Below are 22759 nucleotides of genomic sequence, written 5' to 3' on the forward strand. Positions count from 1 at the left end.
CGTTAGAACCATTTTACATTTTTTCTCTTCTTCCTCAAATATTGACTAACATCGTTTATATGATATAGTTCACGTAAATTTCAACAATGCAAACGAATTTAGACGACAAGGTGAATAAAATAAAATAAAAATGATAATTATAAAATATTTTAAACTATATTTTATAGTAGTGAAAACAAATTTATATATATAAAAAAAATATTGGATGTGAAATCCTAATCCCAACGAGTTTAGATAAAAAAGTATATAAGAGGAAAACGCGGAACGCGAAACCTAACTAACACTCAAGAAATGGCGGAGAAGTTTGGAGTAGCAGCAGTAGCAGAAGAGAGCTCTAACTCCAGGGTTCTTCACCATACGTCAGCGAAGCTCGTCGTTTTGGCCGACCTCAACGTTGATCCTCCTGAAGCCGACGACGACGACTCTTCCCTTGTCCATCCTCCATCGATTGCAACGTAATACTCTCTTCCTCATTCTGGCATAATTTCAATTTTCCCTTTTCATCTTTTGATTTATGATTTTCTGTCTTGGAGAACCAATTGAAATCTCCAACTTAGGAACTTACCAAACCCTTAGAGGTCATAGCCAGAAGAACATTCATTTTTTAAACTCTGCGTAAATTTAAATGTCGTGAGACTTTCGGAAATATAGTCAGTCTTCATTTGTTTCGGGTAGGTTGTTTTGGGTGTATGTTGAAAAAGTAGGAAGATGGAGAAAGGGTGTTAATTTTGTTGAAGTTACTGGCTTCAATAACAGACTGTGGTGGGTTACAAGATGTATTGTAGGGGAAATTTATAAGGATGAATACGGTTATATTTTATATTTTTTAGAGGACTAAAATGTGGTGACTTTTCAGATCTTTGAGTGATTAATTTTTAGTCTTTTGTTAAGAAACTAACATGGTGACATGTTTAAGATGGATAACCAACTTCAGGTGGAGGGATTACTCAAAAAATATAGTGTAAAACGAAAATACTACAGGTCAAGGTATCAAGAGTGGAAAGATTTTTTATTGGAATGTATAAGCCTGCATTTCATTGTGATTTTCCATGCAATTTCAATGTTAGAACTTCCTATTTATTGATTCCTTAACTAGTGTCCTAAAGGTATTAGTTAGTAGCACCCAATATAAAAGATATAAGTACTTCTTTGCGCTGTGTTATGTAGAAGATATGTTTTCTTGCTTATTACTCGTTTAATGGTCACCAATATTCTCTAAAATGTTGTTTTGATGGTAGGACCTATTACTGGAAAATGAATGTCTGAGACAGTATCTGTTTGTTGCTTCTTGTTATTTTTATTCTTTAACGAATATATAGTTTGGCGAATGATGAAAGCGGTCAAGATAAGAGTTTGTTGTCCAAAGACACTGATAGCATTGAAGGTGAAAGTAAAAAGTTGAATAAACTGGGCAAATGTCGTTCCAGACTTAGCAAGACAGAGTCTTCTCTTGATTGTGGAGCTGATGCAGATGGTGATCAACATGTTCAAGGACCTCCTTCATCTCGGGAGGAAAAAGTTAGCAGTGTGAAGACTGTAAGTTTACTCTAATGTTGTTAGATATTTTCCTCATTTATTAAAAACATCCTACTTTTAAACTCTATTTTATATATATATATATATATATATATATATATATATAGAGAGAGAGAGAGAGAGAGACACACACACACACACACACACAGCTGGAGGATATGTGAAGAGAACTCTTGATTATTTTGAGAAATGAGAACTATAAATCTGGACTATACAATCATACATGAAATGTCAAGATTGAAAATTAGTTGGTGGTCGCATCACATGAGTACTTAAAAAATCATGTCTATTTTTTCTTTTAATATAGACCGCTAGGATGTAATATAATGGTTTATATTCATTGTTCTGATTCATTTTTCAACGTGACAAGTTTTCTCGGGATCAAAATGTCTAGTTTTTTTGTTTGTTGAATTATTTAGGAAGTTGATTCATGGGCAATCGATATAGTTTTCAACTGTTATTTCCAGTAAAATATGACCAGAGATTAATCATGCCTAGTCATTGTGATGGGAATTGTTTTTAACATGTTTTTCTTTATTAGATAAAATATTTCTAGCCATCCAATTGAGATGTGGTGTATATAAGACATTTTCTTGTTCCTACGTTACCATTTAGAAAAAAAAAACTTCTCAAAATGCTTTCTTCTCAAGTTTTGAACATTTTGTAGCTGTTATGAACTGTTACTGAGCTTAAAATGTTGTATTTATTGGGACATGGTGGCTTGGTGATAGACTAATATTCAAACAGTATTCTTTTTTCTCTGTATTTCCTTTTTATGTGTAGAATGGCAGCATAATTTCAATATAAACTCAATTGGTTATTTGTTGTTTTGCTTATATGTAACTTATTATAATGGGTTTTGTTTGATATGGATCTATGACTGAATCAAGTCCTCCCCCAGCTGTTCACTCAACCGTTAGCTTACCATGATTGATTTTAGTTTGTTTTCTTAGAAACTAACCACTGCATTTCCATCATCAGTTGCTTATTTAGCAAAGTGGGACATTGAAAAGTCAACTGTAATTTTGACAATAATAATTTGTTGTCATGCCGCTTCAATTTTTGCCATTGTTGCTATTATTGCTATTGTTGTTGTTTTTGTTTTATTACCAACAAAATAAGTTTATGTTTAGGGCTTGGTTCATGTTGCAAAGAAGATGCCCAAAAATGCTCATGCACATTTTATACTTGGCTTGATGTACCAAAGATTAAGCCAGCCTCAAAAGGTACTAAGCAGTGCTTTCAATTCTACTTGTTACTATTGATACATATAGCTTACTCAATGTTCATTAAAAATATTTTAGGCTGTGTTGGCTTATGAGAAGGCAGAACAGATCTTGCTCAGGCCTGAGGCTGAGATTGATAGGCCGGAGTTGCTTTCGTTAGTTCAGATTCACCATGCACAGGTGCAATGGTCTTAATTTGATGGATTTATGATTCTAATATCTCTGTTCATTAACATATTTTATAATCCTTTTAGTGCCTGTTACTAGAAAGTTCATCTGAAAATAGTTCTGATAAAGAACTTGAGCCTCATGAACTTGAAGAGATTCTGTCTAAGCTGAAAGAGTCAGTGCAGTCAGATGTTAGACAGACAGCTGTATGGAACACACTGGGTTTTATCCTTCTTAAAACTGGTCGCGTGCAGGTACAATTACTTGGTTGCTCGTCTTCTTTCTACTTTAATGTTCTTAAGGCATATATGATGTTTTTGTATCAATATTTGATGTGACTACCTTTTCCCCTTTGCTTTGACCAATGTGACTTACAATGCTGGTGTAGAGTGCTATCTCAGTCTTGTCATCATTGTTGTCCATTGCACCAGAGAACTATGATTGCCTAGGAAATCTTGGGATTGCTTATCTTCAAATGTAAGTATGAGTGGTAATTGTCTTGGGTAGTATTATTTTTACTGTTCAACAAAAGTAGTGCCTTTTAACAAATTCCTAATCCATCCTTGAACAATATGTACAGGTTTGATTTATCTCTTTTTCTTTCTGAATAATATTTAGCACTGTGAAATGTGAATTAAGTAATTTGCTGAGGGAACAATGACAAGTTTCGAAAAGAACATAGAGAATTATGCATCAAATTGTCTTATGAACACTTACAGAAATCTCAATTATAATGGAAATATATTTTAAAAATTATAGATTTGGCAGGAAATTCAGAATTGACACTTGCTGTTACGAAACTTGAGTCCCACATATGGGATTGTATAGGCTAATTTTTGTGGTGTCATGGTGTAGTTGTCCAAGGCTTTATCAATTTGTATTATAGTTTTCCATTAGCTGTAAAGGAGTGACACTTTTGGTGATGTCAGCATTTTAGTGTTGTCTAGGACTAGTCGAAGAGCTACTGAGCAGTTAGCCTGTGTGGGTGTTAGAATCTAATTCTAGGTTAAGAGATTTGATTCTCACATTGGAAGTATGAGATTCTAATATGGTGTTTATTTATAAGGCATTGGGCTATGACTACAACTGCTACCTTTTGTGGTGTGACACTCCCTAGGTTCTTATCACTTCTGGGATGGACAGTTACAATACGGGATATGGATACAGGAATACATGGACTCGGGAATATATCATAGGAGTCAATAGTGGATAGGGGTGTGGAGCAGTCACCCTCCAAAAGCACTATAGTGGGATTACGGCTATAATGATCCTTAAGTAAATTTATATTGCACTGTGTGTGTGCCCTTAAAAGTGAAGGGAAAATGTCTAAAATTAAAATCATATTCTGATTAAGTTTCATGACCTAGTGGTCTAAAAGAAAGCTGCTAAACAACATATCAACATGTTCAAAATAGGAAATCTGCAAGAGGTTGGCTGAACGGGATGGGTGGCAGAGGTTGATTGGGCCAGATGAGCATTGCAGCTGAACAGAAAAGAAAGAAGACGTGCAGTTTGTCAGAAGTTGCCATGCCACTGGAATTGTGCACAGAAACCTCATTGGAAATGCTTCTTGAAATAGAGAGGCGGAAGTGCTGATTTGCAAAAGAGGGGAGTAAAAATAGTGGCTTATAGGTTAAAATAGAAAGTTACCCGTTCATCCTTAATGCAGAAAAGAAAAAAAGAACAAACACCTAAACGACCCCATTTCCCAGCCAGGAGTTTAGTTCTTTAGGTAAAACCTAAATGATCTGTTGCAATTTTGGATGCTCAGCCGCTACCTTGTGGTGTGATGCTAATGCCCCATTAACTATAAGGGGGAATAATACAACAAATAGAAAAAATTTTAGGATATGATGCAAATATAATTAATATATTAGTTATTTTAAATTAAAATCAAATAAAATTTTAAATCACCCTTCACAATAGAGAATTGATGATTTAAAAAGGAGCACATATAAATGTAATGTAATACAAAATGTTATATTGTTGTGGTATTCTAATCTTTATTAGTATACAAGTTTTTAAACTATATATGACATGCAATTAAAAATATTTGAAGTGTCCATGCAGTGTCCAACATGGATACATATTTGACATGGTTAAGACCCGACATCCACAATTTAGAGGTGTCTGTAAGCTTGCACATTTAAGCAATTGTGGCAGTGACTTTTATGATACGAAATTTATGCTTCCTTTTCTGGGTTAGTACTCTCCGGAATATTGCATTAAATTATTTGGGAAATACTAGTCCTTTTGGGGCTTTAATTAAAAGGGTTGATATGAATTTTTATTCTGTTTATATATTTCCTCACTAGTCAATACTCCACCGTTCATCTTGCCTTGCAGTGGGAATTTGGAATTATCTGCAAAATGTTTCCAGCAATTGATTTTAAAAGATCAAAATCATCCTGCAGCCTTGGTCAATTATGCTGCCCTTCTCTTGGGTAAATATGCTTCAGTTGTGGCAGGTATTTTTATTGCTCGGGTTCTATGCTCTCAATTTTTGTGGGATATTACCTTTCTTTCTCATATATTCTTTAATAGATGCAGACTTTTTCATAGTATTGTTCTTACTTTCTGTTATATAATTCTTTTAATGCCAGGTCCTGGTGCAAGTGCCTCTGAAGGTGCCATGGCTGATCAGATCATGGCTGCAAAAGTTGCCAAGGAATGTTTGTTGGCTGCAATTAAAGCAGATAGCAAATCAGCTCATCTATGGGCAAATCTTGCGTATGCATTTTCTGTTAGTGGTGATCATCGAAGTTCCAGCAAATGCTTGGAGAAGGTGCTCATGGCTCCTTGCTACAGTCATTTATAGCGTATTTATTGAGGTTGTTTATTGGTTTCCTGGTTCTTGTTATTGGTGGAAATTTTTCCGCGATCCTTTTATGTGTATGTTTTTCATAATTAAAATTACAGGAATTACTCTCATGTATTAGGTGTGTATGTATTGCATAGTGTTAGTTGCACTTTTGAAGTTTCCACCTCACCAAATGAAAATCAGGCTGTGGAAATTCTGTGATCAGCATTCACATTTGCTAAATTTTTCCTTTTGTTGACATTTCTTTGTTTTGTAGGCTGCCAAACTGGAGCCCAATTGCATGTCTACTCGATATGCTGTTGCTATCCATCGAATAAAGGAGGCAGAAAGATCACAAGATCGCAGTGAACTGCTTTCATGTGCTGGAAATGAAATGGCTTCTATAATAAGAGATGGTGATTCATCCCTGGTCGAGATTCCAATAGCATGGGCTGGGCTTGCCATGGTTCACAAGGCTCAGCATGAGATAGTGGCAGCATATGAAAGTGAACAGCACGGGTTGAGAGAGGTTGAAGAGCGTGCTCTTTGCAGTTTAAAGCAGGTAATATATTCTTTTGGTTATTATCCTAGAATGACCTATCTTTTATCTTAATAATCCACTTGCTAATTGAGGTTTTATCAGCATATTGTGTTGTTTACAATGCGTGAGTCTGTCATCTGGTAAACTATTTCAGCTAAAATGTCACAACCCAATGTATTTGGTGTTTCTATGATGATGGATATAGTTTGTTATATTTTTTGGCATGTCATACTTTTGCCACCAGGCTATAGCGGAAGATCCAAATGATGCGGTGCAGTGGCATCAACTCGGCGTTCATAGTCTCTGTGCTCGGCAATTCAAAACATCACAAAAGTACTTCAAAGCTGCTGTTGCCTGCGACAGCCATTGCAGCTATGCGTGGTCTAACCTAGGTATGTTCTATCTGTTGTACTAGGAATGTGCATGTTCTAGGAAGAGTTTTTTGATAATACAGTTTTTTGATAATATAGGTGTCTCCCTTCAACTATCAGAGGAAGCATCACAAGCTGAAGAAGTATACAAGAAAGCATTGTCTTTGGCAACAAGTGAACAAGCGCATGCTATATTATCCAATTTGGGAATTCTGTACCGCCATCAGAAACAATATCAACGTGCAAAGGCCATGCTTACCAAGTCACTTGAACTTCATTCTGGGTATGCTCCTGCATTCAACAATCTGGGTCTTGTGTTTGTTGCTGAGGGTCTTTTGGAAGAAGCCAAGTACTGTTTCAACAAAGCTCTCCAATCAGATCCATTGCTGGATGCAGCTAAATCTAATATGATCAAGGCGGTTGTCATGTCAAAGTTATGCAAAGGCCTCACCTCATGCACTCTTAAAGAATGATAGGTAGTTTTTTTTTGTTTTTTTTAATTTAATCTTCCAATTCCATTTATTAAAATGGATGAAAGAAAAATGTACTTGTATCATTAGTGCTTTCAGAATAGCAATTGAGTAAATAGTTTCATTTTCTTCTAGCTATACTAAGAAATAAAAGTAAAAGGACTAAATAAATACCATAAACTTGTAGCGGGTAAAATGCTTAGTACACCAGTCAGTGTTATCAAATTTGGAATATAATACTGCAATCCCAAGTGGTTTGTCCAAACCAAATCCAATAAAACTTGAGAAAATCTATAGTTTATTGTTTGATAGTCCAATATTATATATATATAAACTCACAAAAAATAGGATATCAGAAATTTCATATACCATACGTTTATCGGTATAACTGTTTCCCACTCAATGCGTGAGACTACAATATATGTTTGATAAAGCTCAATATCAGAATCAAGGATGTATAAAAAAATGCTATAATCACAAATAAATTATCACATTCCAACCAAAAAGCATCCAGCCTATCTGTTATAAGAAACTTCAATAACCAAAATATAATCCATAATTTCAGCATAAACAACTTTTAACACTCAGTCGAGCATCAAAGCATTAGCCAAATTAGGGGCTTCTCCCTCCACCCAAAATGGTTTCTTCAGCACCCCAAATCTCAGCATTAATGACCATTATAACCTTTCCTACATTGGTTGGTGAAAGTAATTAAAATAAGTTACTGGGATGGTTTTTAACGGAACAATGCACCTCCAAACTTCTTCCCTTTCGCAAGTTCCCTACACCTCCAAATATCTGTCATTTTCTTCCGTTTCGTTGCTCTGCTGTATGGTCCCTCCTCTCCAGGTCTATGGTCCTATGGTCCCTGTTCTCCAAGCACTTAGCAACTCAGCAACTACTTGTGCCTGGCTATGGTTCCTCTTCCCTCTTCGAAGCTCTCAGTGCAACACTTGTCAGCGACGAAAGTTCTTGTTTTACAAAACCAAGTTAATGTTCATATTCATATCATTACATAAATGTTGTTAGTTGAGGTGATAAATGTTGTTGGTTGATTACTTTTATATGTTACATGTTTATGATGTATGAATAATAATGTAAATAGCGGTTGTCGACATCCGCAATAATCCTGATTAAAAGCGGATGTTGACATCCGCAATAGTATTGACAGTTTCTGTTGCAGATATCTGCAACATATATTTTTTTTAAAAATTTTGATATATAATTTTTTTTCTTCGATTCTTGATTCATTTCATGTAGTAAACATCCTATAACATATATAAATATTAATATAGCATTTGGTAAATTTATCTTCAATTATATGAATGTGATTTAATTTTAAAAAATTAAAAAACACTATGCTGGAAAATTGTATTGCGGATGTCGATATCCGTAATACAATTCAAAAATGGATATTCACATCCGCAACATACTTTTTTTTTTAATTTTGATATATATATTTTTTTTCTTTGATTCTTGATCTATTTCATGCAGTAAACATCCTATGACATGTATAAATATTAATATAGTATTTGGTAAATTTATTTTCAATTATATGAATGTGATTTAATTTTAAAAAAAATAAATAAAAAACACTATGCTGGAAAATTCTATTGTGGATGTCCACATCCACAACATACTTTTTATTTTATTAAAATTTTGATATATAATTTTTTTCTTTAATTCTTGATTCATTTCATGCAGTAAATATCCTATAATATGTATAAATATTAATGTAGTATTTGGTAAATTTATCTTATATTATATGAATGTGATTTAATTTTAAAAAATTAAGAAACACTATGCTAGAAAATTGTATTGTGGATGTCGACATCCGTAGTACAATTCAAAAATGGATATCCACATTCTTTTTATTTGTTTTAAATTTTGATATTTAATTTTGGTTTAATTACTCGTATAGTACCCACTTTGGTAGAGGTGTGTCAATCTAGTATCCGATTTTAAAAAAGTCTCAATTGCATCCCAACTTTTAAAAAAGTGCTTCAATTAGGTTCTTTTCAGACGGAATTGACTAAGGACGTGCCACGTGTCAGTCTATGGTTTTTTTAATTTTTTTAATTTTTTTGAAAAATAAAAATAAAAATGCCACATGTCAAGTTCTTGTGTGTGACACGTGGCATTGTAATGCCACGTGTCAGTGTCATTATCAGATGTAATTGTGTTGATTTCGATTTAGTCCCCATATATGTATCAATGATTCAATTTAGTCCTTACTTATGTGTTTCTGATTCAATTTTGACCCAATTTTTATAAATAATTAAAATCCATTTTCTGTAAAATTAAAAGTAATTAAGTATAAAATTTTTACAAAAATTAAGTATTTGATATTTATATTAAAATTTAGTGGTAAAATTCATTTTATTAAGTCATTTTTAATAAAACAAATTAGTATAACATTCATACAAATAAAAATTTTGGTTTAAAATTAGTAAGAGACAATATTGTTCTATTTTGAAAAAAAAAATAATTAACAAAACATGAGTACTTAATAAAAAGTAATTAATAAAGTAATATGTTAAAAAGTCGTTTTTAATAAAAGATATTAGTATAACATTTATACAAATAATAAATTTGGTCTGAAATCGAGAAAAATAATATAAATATTAGTACTTAATTTTGTAAAAATATTTATACTTAATACGTTTTAATCTTATAAAAATGGATTACAAAAATATTTTAATTTTAAAAAAAATTGGGATAAAATTGAATCAGATATACAATAAGTAGGTAATTGAATCAAAAAGACATATACGAGGACTCAATTGAAATCAACGTAATGACATTAGATGATAATGACACTGACACGTGACATTGACAATGTCACGTGTCACACACAAGGACTTGACACGTGGCATTTTTATTTTTATTTTCAAAAAATTTAAAAAAATTAAAAGAAATTAAAAAAAAATAAAAAAAATCAGACACGTGGCACATCGTTAACGGTATTAGTCAACTCCGTCTGAAAGGGACCTAATTAAATCACTTTTTCAGAAGTTGGGATGCAATTGACATTTTTTTAAAACCAGATACCAGATTGACACACCTCTACCAAAGTGGGTATCATACGAATAATTAAACCTTTAATTTTTTTTGTTTTGATTCTTGATCCATTTGATATAGTAAATATCTTATAATATGTATTTGGTAAATTTATCTTCAATTATATGAATGTGATTTAATTTTAAAAAATTAAAAAATATTATGCTGAAAAATTGTATTGCAGATATTAACATTCACGATACAATTAAAAAACGGACGTCCATATCCGTAATGCACAAAAACAAAAAAATAATTTGAAGCAGATGTGACAATATTATTACAGTATTATTTACTCTTTACTTTTGAGTTCAACTCACATGTGACAAGTGAGAAGTTGTAAATGAATTCAAGATCACATTACGACATTATGACAACTTGCTTACTGCACCACTTACTCATTTAATTTGACCAAATTTAGGTAATTTTGATTTTTACTCATATAAAATAATTGAATAAGGCTGGACACATTTTATAGCAGAACAAACAGCTACTATGATTTGTTAATGGAATCCACAGTATAATATACAACTTTGTGCTGGTTATTTCATGAAGACTTTTCGGAATTATGAGCATCATCACTTATGCGAATTCTGAATATGTATCACATCATAACACACATTCTTTTTTACTTCTATCATAAGAAGATATTGTAGAGGTAAAAGAATCATCATTCCTTCTAGAAGACTATAGGATACGCACAAAATTGAAAGTCACAAGAAAAATTAGAGGACCAAGGACATGTATATTTAACGTTGCGATTAGTATGGAAAATAGGAGGAACACATACAATAAAAATATCCACATCCGTCATACACGAAAAAAAAAAATCCAAACGGATATCAACATCCATAATAGACAATTTATGAAGCATATGTTGACATTCACAATACTAATAGAAAACAAAAAAAAAGATATAAAATGTATGTCGACATCCGTAGTTAATGATTTTTGAAGCGGATGTCGACACCCGCAATGCTGAAAAACAAAAAAATTATATAAAATAGATATCGACATTTGCATTTGAAAATTTCTGATGTGAATGTCAACATCTGCAATACTGAAAAACCAATAAATATATATGAAACAGATGTCAACATCCACGGTTCAAGCGACTGAAAGCCAATTTTAGTAAAGAAAAAAAGGGTGTTGCGGAAATCAACTTCCGCAGTTAAGATCAAACATGGATCTATGGATTTATGAATTCAACAGTTCAAAACATGGATGTATGCATCTATTCCACACAACATTTCAGCATTCAGGTTAAATTCGTAAAAATATAAATCAATGGTACATAATAACTTAATTGAATTTGTAGATGGCAATGGAGTGTGGATGGAATGTGGGAGCGCATGCTACGAGGGCTGCGCGAATAGAAAAGGAAAACAGTCTAATGCGCGGCAAGTGGAGGGGAAGAAGAAAAGGGATTAGGTCAAAATGAAAATGAAAGTAAATTTGGAGTGCATGAGGTGAACTTTTTGATAAATACACAAAAGTTACGGTTTCTTCTCACTTTAACTTTTTTACCGTGAGGGCAAAACAAGAATTAACAGTTTTTAGGGGTACAAGAAAAACTATTAGAAGTGGGCTTTGATAAATACACAAAAGTTACGGTTTCTTCTTACTTTAATTTTTTTTTACTGTGAGGGCAAAACAAGAATTAACAAAGTTTTTGGGTACAAGAGAAACTATTAGAGGTGGAGAAGCCCCCCAAATTATTTCTAAAATTTTCACCACAGGCAGCTAGTTCGGAGAAGCCTCTAGCTTCCCAATACTAAACTTGACCCATATATTGATTGGAGGTCTTCTTCACCTAACACAAATAAACCTTGATAAATTTCTTAGGATGTCCATATACAGCAAAAGCTTTGTCATGGCAAATTCCTTAATATTGTTATTCATGCTACCACCATAATAGTTCTCTTGTTTACTTAGTTTACAAAACTTGAACCAAAAGATCCAAAACTTTTATTGCTAATATATTTTGAATAATCCCACATCACCTAAAAATTAATACAAAGGAAAAGAATCCATTAATACCTAAAAAATTAATCGATATATATTGAGAAAGATATACGAATTTAAATGTGACACGTAATATAGTGTGATAGAAGGGTAATATAGAACAAAATAGATTATATGTGTGTGTATGTATAGTGTATATGTATTATTGGTAAAAAATATTTTGTAATTATTGATCTTTTAATCTTACTTTATAAAAACATTTTTCTTTTGTTACAGTGCGTTAGAATGAGAGAGGGAGACAAAATAATTCTCCCTATATAACCAATGTGCAGCCAAATATGTGTGTATTGATTCATTAACTAAGGAAGAGATAGAATATGATGAATGAAAAAATAAAGGGTTATTATACATATTTGAGAAGTGAGTGTTTTTAGTTTGTTTCTGTGGACAAAAAAGCAGACTTTCCTGAAGAAGAAAAACGATTGTTCCACGTGGCGAGTGTTGAGAAGGCTGAACCTAATCGAAACCTGTGTTGGACGTTGGAAGTTGGAAGCAAAGAAGCAGATAATAAGTTGAAAATGAATGAAAAAAGGAGTAGAAGGTGTGTGTGATCATCAATGGCAGGTACAAGTAGCATAATCTCCATCTCCTCTGCTTCACTCTTCACTCCAACAACACCTCAACCAAAAACCCATTGCCTCCTCAAACACACCAAGGACAATGATCATCTTCCACCATCATCCTTCACTACTCTTTCTTCTCTTAGGATATCAAAACCAAAAACAACCACAAGGGTGAATGTTCCTCCTCGTACTCGTAGGTGGAGTTGTTCAGCCTCTGCATCTTCCTCTTCCACTCTTCCCTCGGCTCTTCTATTTGACTGTGATGGAGTCCTTGTAGATACCGAGAAAGATGGTCACCGCATTTCTTTCAACCAAACCTTCCAAGAGGTACTCATACAAACACTTATTGCTTCACTTTTTTCTTTAACAAATGTCTTATTGCTTTGTCTCTGCTTTTATCATGCAGAGAAATCTGGGCGTTACATGGGATGTGGACTTGTATGGAGAATTGCTCAAAATTGGAGGTGGAAAAGAAAGGTTTGGTATACTTTAACTTTTACTGCAATTTAAAACCTTAAACATCTCTAGATTTTAAAAATTTGAATGAATTCCAAGTTATAATCGATGTGCCTTTTTTTTTTCTTTTTTTCTCTTTTTTACCAGGATGACAGCATACTTTAACAAGACAGGTTGGCCTGCAAATGCCCCAGCAGGTGAACAAGAAAGAAAAGAATTCGTAGCTTCACTTCACAAACAAAAGACAGAACTATTCATGGCTCTTATTGAGAAAAAACTCTTGCCTCTTCGTCCAGGTGTTGCAAAGTTCGTTACTATCTGTTCTTTATCTTTTATCCAAATTCTTTATAATTAAAGTTTAGAACAACTTGGCATCTCGGATGGTTGTTCACCATAATTTTATTCAAACTTGAAATTCAAGAGAGGTCAATTACCAATCACATAGTCGAGTTCCTGATCTTGTTTCTTCCTAAACTTTTATCCAATATTTTCTCTGCTATCATTCAATTTCTATTTAACATTCGTGGTTTTTATGATATGTGTCAAAATTAAGAAAACTGTATTATTATCATCAGAGAAAGACAAATTTTGTGCCTTGTCTTATTGCATGTTTCGTTTTTTCATCCAACATATAGGATTATCGATCAGGCTTTTGCTCAAGGAGTCCAAGTTGCAGTTTGCAGCACTTCCAATGAAAAGGCGGTATGCTTAATCAATTTGCTATTCAGTTCCTTGAATGAATCTGTTCTAATTTATGGGAGAATTGACTCACTGATCCATGATTCATAGTATTTTATAGATTCAATTCCTAATGGACCAATAGTTTTTAGGCTAATGTGGTGGATTGACATTGATTTGAGTTTTTAATAGGTCAACTTTCATATCATTATTACTTAATTATCAATGAATGAATCATGTTCCACTGGTGATTGGATCCACATTTATTTGTTATTTCATCTTCAGACCTAAGTTGTGAGTTGATTTTAGGTCTCTGCAATAGTATCATTCTTGCTGGGACCCGAGAGAGCAGAAAAAATCAAGATATTTGCAGGAGATGTGGTTCCCCGTAAAAAGCCTGATCCTGTAAGAATTTCATCCTTCTCATGTTAATTTACTTGATTAACAGGGACACATTCAATAGAAATCAACTAAAAAATGAAACTCAATTATTACTAGTCCTTTATGATTAAGTATGAAGTTTAATGTTCTAAAATCTTCAGGGATTCTATCCCTACAAAGTTCTGTTCTGATATAGCTACCTAGTAGTGTGTTCAAATTGAGTTATGACTCAATGATCTAATTGCATCATGTTCTTTTTGACAGGCCATCTATCTGTTAGCAGCCAGCACTCTGGGTGTTGAACCTTCAAGGTATATCTCACTATGCTAGTGCCTAGGTGATGATAACTTGAGCTCAAAATATTATTCAAATAAGAAGCCATAAATTTCTACAGTTGATGCTTATGTTTTTACTCAAAAGGTGTATTTTATGATGGCTTAACTCAAGTGTCTTACATTTTTTTATTCACTGGCATGTCACATTTGAATGTGAAATTTCATTATTTGTTTTCTGCAGATGTGTTGTTGTGGAGGACAGTGCCATAGGCCTTGCAGCTGCTAAAGCAGCTGGAATGACGTGTATAGTAACAAAGAGTGGGTATGTTTCTACTTATTAAATGGGATGCAGCTTTTTCTTTTCTAAAGTTCTACTTGTTGTATTAGCCTCTTCATTAGCCTTTGTCTAATTGAAATTAAAGTGCTGATAATGACATTGCAACTCTATACTAACACACAATTTTGTTGGTATAGAAAACTAATATATACTGTCAAAAACATCACGTTATAGTAACAGAAGCAATCCTGATACTTATATTTTTTGTCCATTGGTAAATGACATTGTTTTGTAGGGATACCATGAAAATGTTTAACCTACCTTACAATATTTAGTCATATTTGAAAACAATGTAAAATACTTGGGCACATAATTCGAAAGTTATCTAAGCTGATAAGACTGTTCTGAGAATTGCATCAAGCATCATTGTGATGTAAAGGCTGCACAGTGATGTTACAGCTCTTAATGGCTTCTTGTTATCTACCAAAAAGTTTAAAGTGGACTCAGTCTTCATTATTGAAGTGAGATAAAGTTACTGAGAAAGTAAATGAATCCAACTGATTCATGCTATATCTGGCAACATTGCTAAATGCTTTCATACACAGCATAAACATTAACAAGAATGCAGTTCTCTGAATTTGGATTGGGTTTAAATGCATCATGATTCAGTCAACAGGTTGTCTCAGCTTGCTTTTCTCCTCCACACTGATTAATATCTCTGTCTAACATGGCTAGATAGCATTTATTTTCTTAACGATTAGGTTGAGGGTACTTTCAGTAGAATTTTCCTGCAAACGTTAGGAGCTTCCCCATTTTTCTATTCTTTAATGATATGGCTAACTTATCTCTGGTTGGACACATGCATTGAATTCAAGTATGAATCTACATTTTATACTGCATAGAAATGAGAAGATTAAACACTTTTAAAGTAAAAGACCTATTTTAAGATTTTTGGTTAGAGATGTATGATCTCTTACAAGTTGGACTCGTGTCTTTTTGGTATTATGTTTTTCTAGTGAATATTCCTTTAAAAGATTTAAAAGATCCATGAATAGCATAGAGTTGATGTTTTATTGGTGTTATGCTTTCCGGTAAATCCCTTTAAAAAATAATGCAATCCCTTCGTTCAATGTTCGATAATTGATTCCAGCTCAGTAATTTTTTAATGTAGAAATAATTATTTACTTCTCACTCGATTAATTTTAGAAATCAAACACACTAAAAAAATCTAATTCTAACCAATTCTATCTCATTTTAACCCATAACAAAACATACGTTCTAAAAAACTTTTAAATCCTTTGAACCCTGACAAACATAAACCCGTAGTTTTAAGGTATACAGGAATAGAGAAAAAGAGAAATAGTAAGAAAGAGGAAAGAGAGAGTGATACATGTAACAAGTGATGCCAATATGTGATGGGAAAAAAGAGAAATAAGAGATGAAAGAGAACTTAGTATATTTTAATACTTTACCTTCTTTGGCTTCTGATTTAACTTTTAGATGTCTGTGCAACAACTTTCTCAGTAATATTCTGAAATACAAGTTGGTTTTGTGAGCATGATGTTGCTTTCCACTGATTGTTTCATCGAAATGCAGCTACACAGAAGATGAAGATTTCTTAAATGCAGATGCAGTGTTTGACTGCATTGGTGATCCTCCTGAGGAGAGATTTGATTTGGCATTCTGTGGTAGCCTTCTTGAGAAGCAATATGTGAGCTAGCACAAGACTATGATTTTGTTTCATTCAAGTCTCCTTCACTATTTCTATCACCATTGGTTGAATAAAGAATCTTCATTTCTTCTTGAGCTTAATTTCTTTTCAATGATGCATCTCTCGCTATCAAATAAATAGAATGGTAAACTCTTAAAACCTGAAATTAACCCTGGAAAAATCAAAGCTTCAATTTCTTCTTCTAAACTAAAAAAGCATATTTTGGGAACAGTTGTTAGACTTTGAGACCAATTTTCAATGTCAGCGTTGTTTCCGATAACGAAATACGCTCATTGCATTGCATTTCAGGTTACGTTGAAAATAAATGTGTGTATGTAGAAGGTGGAGAAGGTTCCTTAATTATTTCTATTTCTTAAAATAAATCTTTTATCTTTTTTATCATATTTATATATTATGTGATAAAGTTACGATAATAAAAAAAAAAGTCTCTTATAATTTTAATTTAAACTGCTTTCTATCATAGAATTGCTATGAAAAACGAGAATAATAATCTAGATAGATTAATATGCGTAAAATATACATTCAATGAATATTAATAAATTTCATTTATTAACTTATATTACTGATAATAAATATGTGATTATGATTGTTGAATTGATATTCAAATAGTAAATTCTTTTTTATTTATTTTGAATTGTGGATCAAATCTTAATATAATTAATAAGATACACAATAAATAGAATAGAATAATTTGTAGAAAAAATAACTAATATGAGAAAACAAAACATTAAAAATGTCATATATATGAAAATAAAGTTCATTAGTTAAAGTGTTCAATATATAAAAGTAAAACATAATGATATTGGTATTTCACATATTTAAATTTTACATCATAATCTTATAATTTATCAATGTTACTCAGTTTAAGTTCTTTCTTTAATATGAGATTCTTGCACCTCATTTTCGTGTTCATCTTCTTTCTGCATGTGTTCCTTCTGTAAGTACAAACGTAGAATATGATCCTATTATTGATTCTGACAATCAATTATAAACAATAAACAATATTCATATTGATAATCATGTTGTATAAAGTAAACGGAAGCGTACCTGAATTGACCATAATGATATTATTAGAGAGCACTACTGATCAGTGATCTTCCTCCTGTAGAGCACCTTTATTTCCTTTTGGTTTTCTCTCTTGATGGGGATAGGGAGAAAGGAATAGGAAGAGTATGTTATGGCTCTGTATGTGCTCTCAGAAGGGGACCACGACCATTTATAACTGAATTACTTAAGTTTTAGTATTTCTAATTTGGCCCCTCATCAAATTAGAAATTACTAACTGATCTCTACACAATATTTATTTTCATGACATATGCCTTTAGCCAAATTTTTAATTTAGTCAGATCACTTTATTATTTGGCTTTATAAATAATGGCCCTAACACATTTAATTATGTATCATTTATATGCATGGCCCAAAATTACTAACAATCTCCCACTGGTCACAAATATATATGTCTTTACAACCTTATAAATGTGTTAGACTTTATGAGCTACAAATTGTCATTATATTACTCGAGCATACTCCAAAAGTCTCATCCATTGATTATATCAGTATGTAGAACCAAACCAGTTTTTCATTGCATCAATCGCAACTAAAACCAACAATGATCACTAATCTTGACACAACCAAATGACATGGATTCATCATGAAATGTGTAGCATGAAAAATTATGTGAAGGTGATCTGTATATACATATCTATTTTCAACTGGTCCAAACTTTAACTTAATGAGATCAATATAAAAACTTAATGTGCAAAGTGTAAAATTAAAACCACATATATAAATAACCAAATATGTCTGAAAGTTTAATGTATGCATACAAGAAATTAAACATAGAACATAAAACATATAAAAAAATGACTATCTCCCACTAAACCTCAGATTTCTCAAACTGTAACACACTCATGTGAGCAACATGCTCATGAAAGACCTTGGGAGAAAGTCCTTTAGTTAGAGGATCTGCAATCATGGAGTTTGTCCCTAAATGTTCTATAGAAATCTGTCCACTCTGTACTCTTTCTTTAACAACTAGGAACTTAATGTCGATGTGCTTCGACTTAGTCGAGCTCCTATTGTTGTTGGAATACAATACAGCTGATTTATTGTCACAATATAACTTAAGTGGTCTTTCAATGCTTTCCATAATTTTCAGCCCTGTGACAAAATTTCTCAGCCATATCCCGTGATTAGATGCCTCATAGCATGCTACAAATTCTGCTGCCATGGTGGATGAAGCTGTAAGGGTTTGATTGACACTGCGCCAAGAAACCGCACCACCTGCCAACATAAAAATGTAACCTGAAGTAAATTTTAAGCTATCTTGACATCCTGCAAAATCTGAGTCGGAAAACCCAGTGATCTCCAACTGGTCTGACCTCCTGTATGTGAGCATATAATCTCTTGTTCTCTTTAAATATCTCATGACCCTCTTTGCTGCTTTCCAATGGTCCATTCCTGGATTGCTTAAGTATCTGCCTAGAACCCCAACTATGTATGCTATGTCTGGACGCGTACATACTTGGGCATACATCAAACTCCCTACAGCTGACGCATAAGGAATCTTCTTCATTTCCTCAATTTCCAAATTTCCCTTTGGGCACTGATTGAGACTAAACTTGTCTCCCTTAGCAACTGGAGTATCCTCGGATTTACATTCATGCATGCTAAACCTTTTAAGAACTTTATCGATATAGCTCCTTTGTGATAATCCTAGAATACCCCGAGATCGATCTCGGTGTATCTGAATTCCTAATACAAAGGAGGCGTCACCAAGATCTTTCATTTCAAAATTCTTTGACAGAAATTTCTTAGTTTCATGCAATATGCCTATATTATTAGTGGCAAGCAGAATGTCATCAACATCCAAGATCAGGAAAATAAACTTACTCCCCTTAAACTTGTGATACACACAATCATCAACAAGATTCATCTCGAAGCCAAATGAGAGAATTACTTGATGAAATTTATGGTACCATTGACAGGATGCTTGTTTTAGTCCATAAATGGATTTAATCAATTTGCAAATCATACTCTTTGGGTTTCCCGACACAAAATTTTCTGGTTGCACCATATAGATCGTCTCGTCAATGTCACCATTGAGAAACGCTGTTTTGACATCCATTTGATGAAACTCCAAATCATAATGTGCAACAAGAGCCATAATTGTCCTAAAAGAGTCTTTTGATGAAACTGGAGAAAAAGTCTCTTTAAAGTCAATCCCTTCTTTTTGAGTAAATCTCTTAGCTACAAGACGAGCCTTATACCTCTCCACATTACCGTTAGAATCCCGTTTGGTCTTAAATAACCATTTACAACCAATGGGTTTCACACCTTCTGGTAATGGGACAAGTTCCCAAACCTTATTGTCTTGCATGAATTTATACTCTTCCTTCATTGCTTCAATCCATTTTTCTGAATTAGGATCCTGTATGGCTTGACGAACGGTGATTGGATCATCTTCCATCACACCATTGTTAGGATCTTCATTTTCTTGGAGAAATACAACATAATCATCTGAAATGACACTTCTCCTTTCTCTCATGGATCTTCGCAAAGGTGCTGGCTCATGAAGCATAGGTTGTTGAGGATCTTGAGTTTGTTCTTCACGAACAACCAAATCATCTTGAGTATGGGGTTCATTAGCAATGTTTTGTGGAGGTTCCGAACTTACTTCATCAAAAGTAATTGTTTGAATCGGTTCTGGAATTATTACCGATTCTTCCTCCAAAACAAATTTCCTAATCTGATTCTTTCCCCCAAACTCAATATCCTCAAAGAATGTAGTAGTCCCTGTCTCAAAAATTGTCTTTAATATGGGATCATAAAATTTATATCCCTTGGATCTCTCAGAATAACCAATAAAGTAACTACTTACTGTTCGGGAGTCCAATTTCTTTTCATTTGGCTTATAAGGCCTTGCCTCAGCTGGACAACCCCACACATGGAAATGCTTTAGACTAGGCTTTCGCCCAATCCAAAGCTCATAAGGTGTTTTAGTAGCTGCTTTAGTTGGTACTCTGTTTAGATATAAGTTGTCGTCTTTAGTGCCTCTCCCCAGAGTGACTCTGGTAAGGTGGAATGACAAATCATACTCCTTACCATATCCTTAAGAGTCTGGTTTCGTCTCTCAGCTACACCATTCATACTGGGTGATCCCAACATGGTGTACTGTGGGACAATTCCACACTCCTCTAGGTACCTGGCAAAAGGTCATGGACGCTGTTCACCTGATCCATCATATCTGCCATAGTACTCACCACCACAGTCAGATCTAACAGACTTAATTCTTTTGTTGAGTTGATTTTCAACTTCAACTTTAAAAGATTTGAACACATTCAAAGATTGTGACTTTTCATGTATAAGAAATAAGTATGCATATCTTGAGTAATCGTCTATGAATGATATAAAGTATTGTTGACCATTCTAAGAAGGTGTAGGAAATGACCCACAAATATCCGTATGAATCAACTCTAAGACGTCTGAAGCTCTATATGCACATAATCTTTTCGCTTTGGTCTGTTTTCCCTTAATGCATTCAACACAAACATCAAAGTTTGTGAAGTCAATGGACTCTAAGATTCCATTTGACACAAGTCGTTCAACTCTATTTTTAGAGATGTGACCTAAGCGCTTGTGCCATAATGCTCCTGATTGAGTATTGTCAATTTTACGTTTAGTACCATGAGATTCTGTATTGAGGGTTTCATTATAGGTGGTCACAGTATCAAGCAAATATAGATTATCATAAGCCAAAAGTGAACCAGTTCCAACAATATTTGAATTAAAAGACAAACTAAATTCATTGTTTCCAAATGAACAAGAATAACCGGATTTGTCCAAATAAGAAACTGAAATTAAATTCCGTCTAAATGACGGCACAACAAAAGTGTCTTTCAAATCCAAATAAAAACCAGTACATAATAATAATCTAAAATTCCCAATAGCCTCAACCTCCACCGATTTGCCATCTCCAACATATATCTATCTTTCAGAATCAATTGGCTTCCGGTAGTTTAGGCAACCCTTCATAGAAACACTTATGTTAGTAGTAGCACCTGAGTTTATTGACCAAGAACAACCAAGGATTATCTTGTTTTCTTTTAAGATTATTGAATATGGTGTGAGTTGATTAAGAAAGCTAAGTGAAATCCCCACTGGACATTAAGATAGCAAGCTATCTAGATGTGAAGGTTCCTTTCACAAAGCTCAAGAGAAGAAGATGATGGATTGATTCAAAACAAAAAGAAAATGGAAAGCACATAAACCATAGAAAACTAAGAACAATTAAAGGAAGAAGAAAACATAAAATGGAAAGGAAAGAAATGGTAAAAATGTGAGAAGCACGCCACTACAAGGCTAGGCTAGAAGCCATAGCAACCTTGAAGATGAGTAGATGTGTGTCGCCACTTGGTATGCAAGATAAGGCTTAAAAGTATTCACTCCCAAGGGAGGAAACTCTCACAAATGGTTGAGACACAAGAGTGTTTTTACTTCAAAATGTTCAACCCTTTTACATGTCTAGGAGCACCCCTTATATAGAAGAGTTTAGGGGCCTCTAAGCAAATAAAAGATACCTAAGGATGTCTCTACAAAAACCTAACCCTAGCTTCTAGAAACTAGGTCAAATAAGGTTACAAAAATGAGAGACAAAAGAGCCAACTATGGTGTGTGCAAGGCTAATTTCGTTCTAGCACAAAAGGAGACAAAGAATGTGTCTCATATGTCTCCAAAAAGTGGCCAAAGTGTGCTAAAAACAAAGGAGACACCAAAGGTACATAGGTACACTTGTTTTATGCCTTTTACTTTATGCTTTATGCCTTTTCTTTACTCTCTCATCCACATCATTTATGCTCCCCAATCACCATGCGCCACCTAGCATTGCTTTCTTACTCATAATTAACCTACAAAGCAAATAAACATAGATTAGTATGTTGGCTTAAGTCAAGTCAACTATAGTCAACAAGTTAAACCTAGTCAAAGGTCAACAAGTCAACTAAAATTGATTCAACTAAGTCAACTTAGGGAATAAAAAATAACAAACACAAATGAAAGGGATGAAGGATTAGTGAACTTCCTTTCTAAACATGCTTAGTCTTCTTAAGCATGTGCCTTCATCCTTGGTTGGGGTCAATCCTTCATCACATCCCAAGACACCTAATGAACCATTAATATCAAGTTTTTGGACAGTAATATTAACT

At 33.4% G+C, this 22759-nt stretch overlaps 2 protein-coding genes across 2 annotated transcripts; both read left to right on the plus strand.

The window, feature by feature from the left end:
- Positions 1 to 256: 256 nt before the first annotated feature.
- Positions 257 to 7246, plus strand: LOC114163975 (tetratricopeptide repeat protein 37). Its single transcript, XM_028048398.1, has 11 exons — positions 257 to 455; positions 1320 to 1536; positions 2670 to 2762; positions 2841 to 2942; positions 3017 to 3184; positions 3319 to 3407; positions 5277 to 5398; positions 5534 to 5715; positions 6008 to 6292; positions 6516 to 6663; positions 6742 to 7246. Exons 1-11 carry the CDS (start codon positions 292 to 294, stop codon positions 7113 to 7115), a joined length of 1944 nt encoding a protein of 647 aa, XP_027904199.1. The 5' UTR covers positions 257 to 291; the 3' UTR covers positions 7116 to 7246.
- Positions 7247 to 12616: 5370 nt separating this feature from the next.
- Positions 12617 to 16647, plus strand: LOC114162645 (CBBY-like protein). The gene is made up of 8 exons (XM_028046602.1): positions 12617 to 13084; positions 13164 to 13234; positions 13361 to 13519; positions 13849 to 13915; positions 14201 to 14296; positions 14537 to 14583; positions 14789 to 14869; positions 16421 to 16647. The coding sequence occupies exons 1-8, from the start codon at positions 12752 to 12754 to the stop codon at positions 16542 to 16544; spliced, it is 978 nt and encodes a 325-aa protein (XP_027902403.1). The 5' UTR covers positions 12617 to 12751; the 3' UTR covers positions 16545 to 16647.
- The last annotated feature ends 6112 nt before the right edge of the window (positions 16648 to 22759 follow it).

Source organism: Vigna unguiculata, chromosome 9 (genome assembly GCF_004118075.2).
Source record: "Vigna unguiculata cultivar IT97K-499-35 chromosome 9, ASM411807v1, whole genome shotgun sequence".
Lineage (NCBI taxonomy): Eukaryota > Viridiplantae > Streptophyta > Magnoliopsida > Fabales > Fabaceae > Vigna > Vigna unguiculata.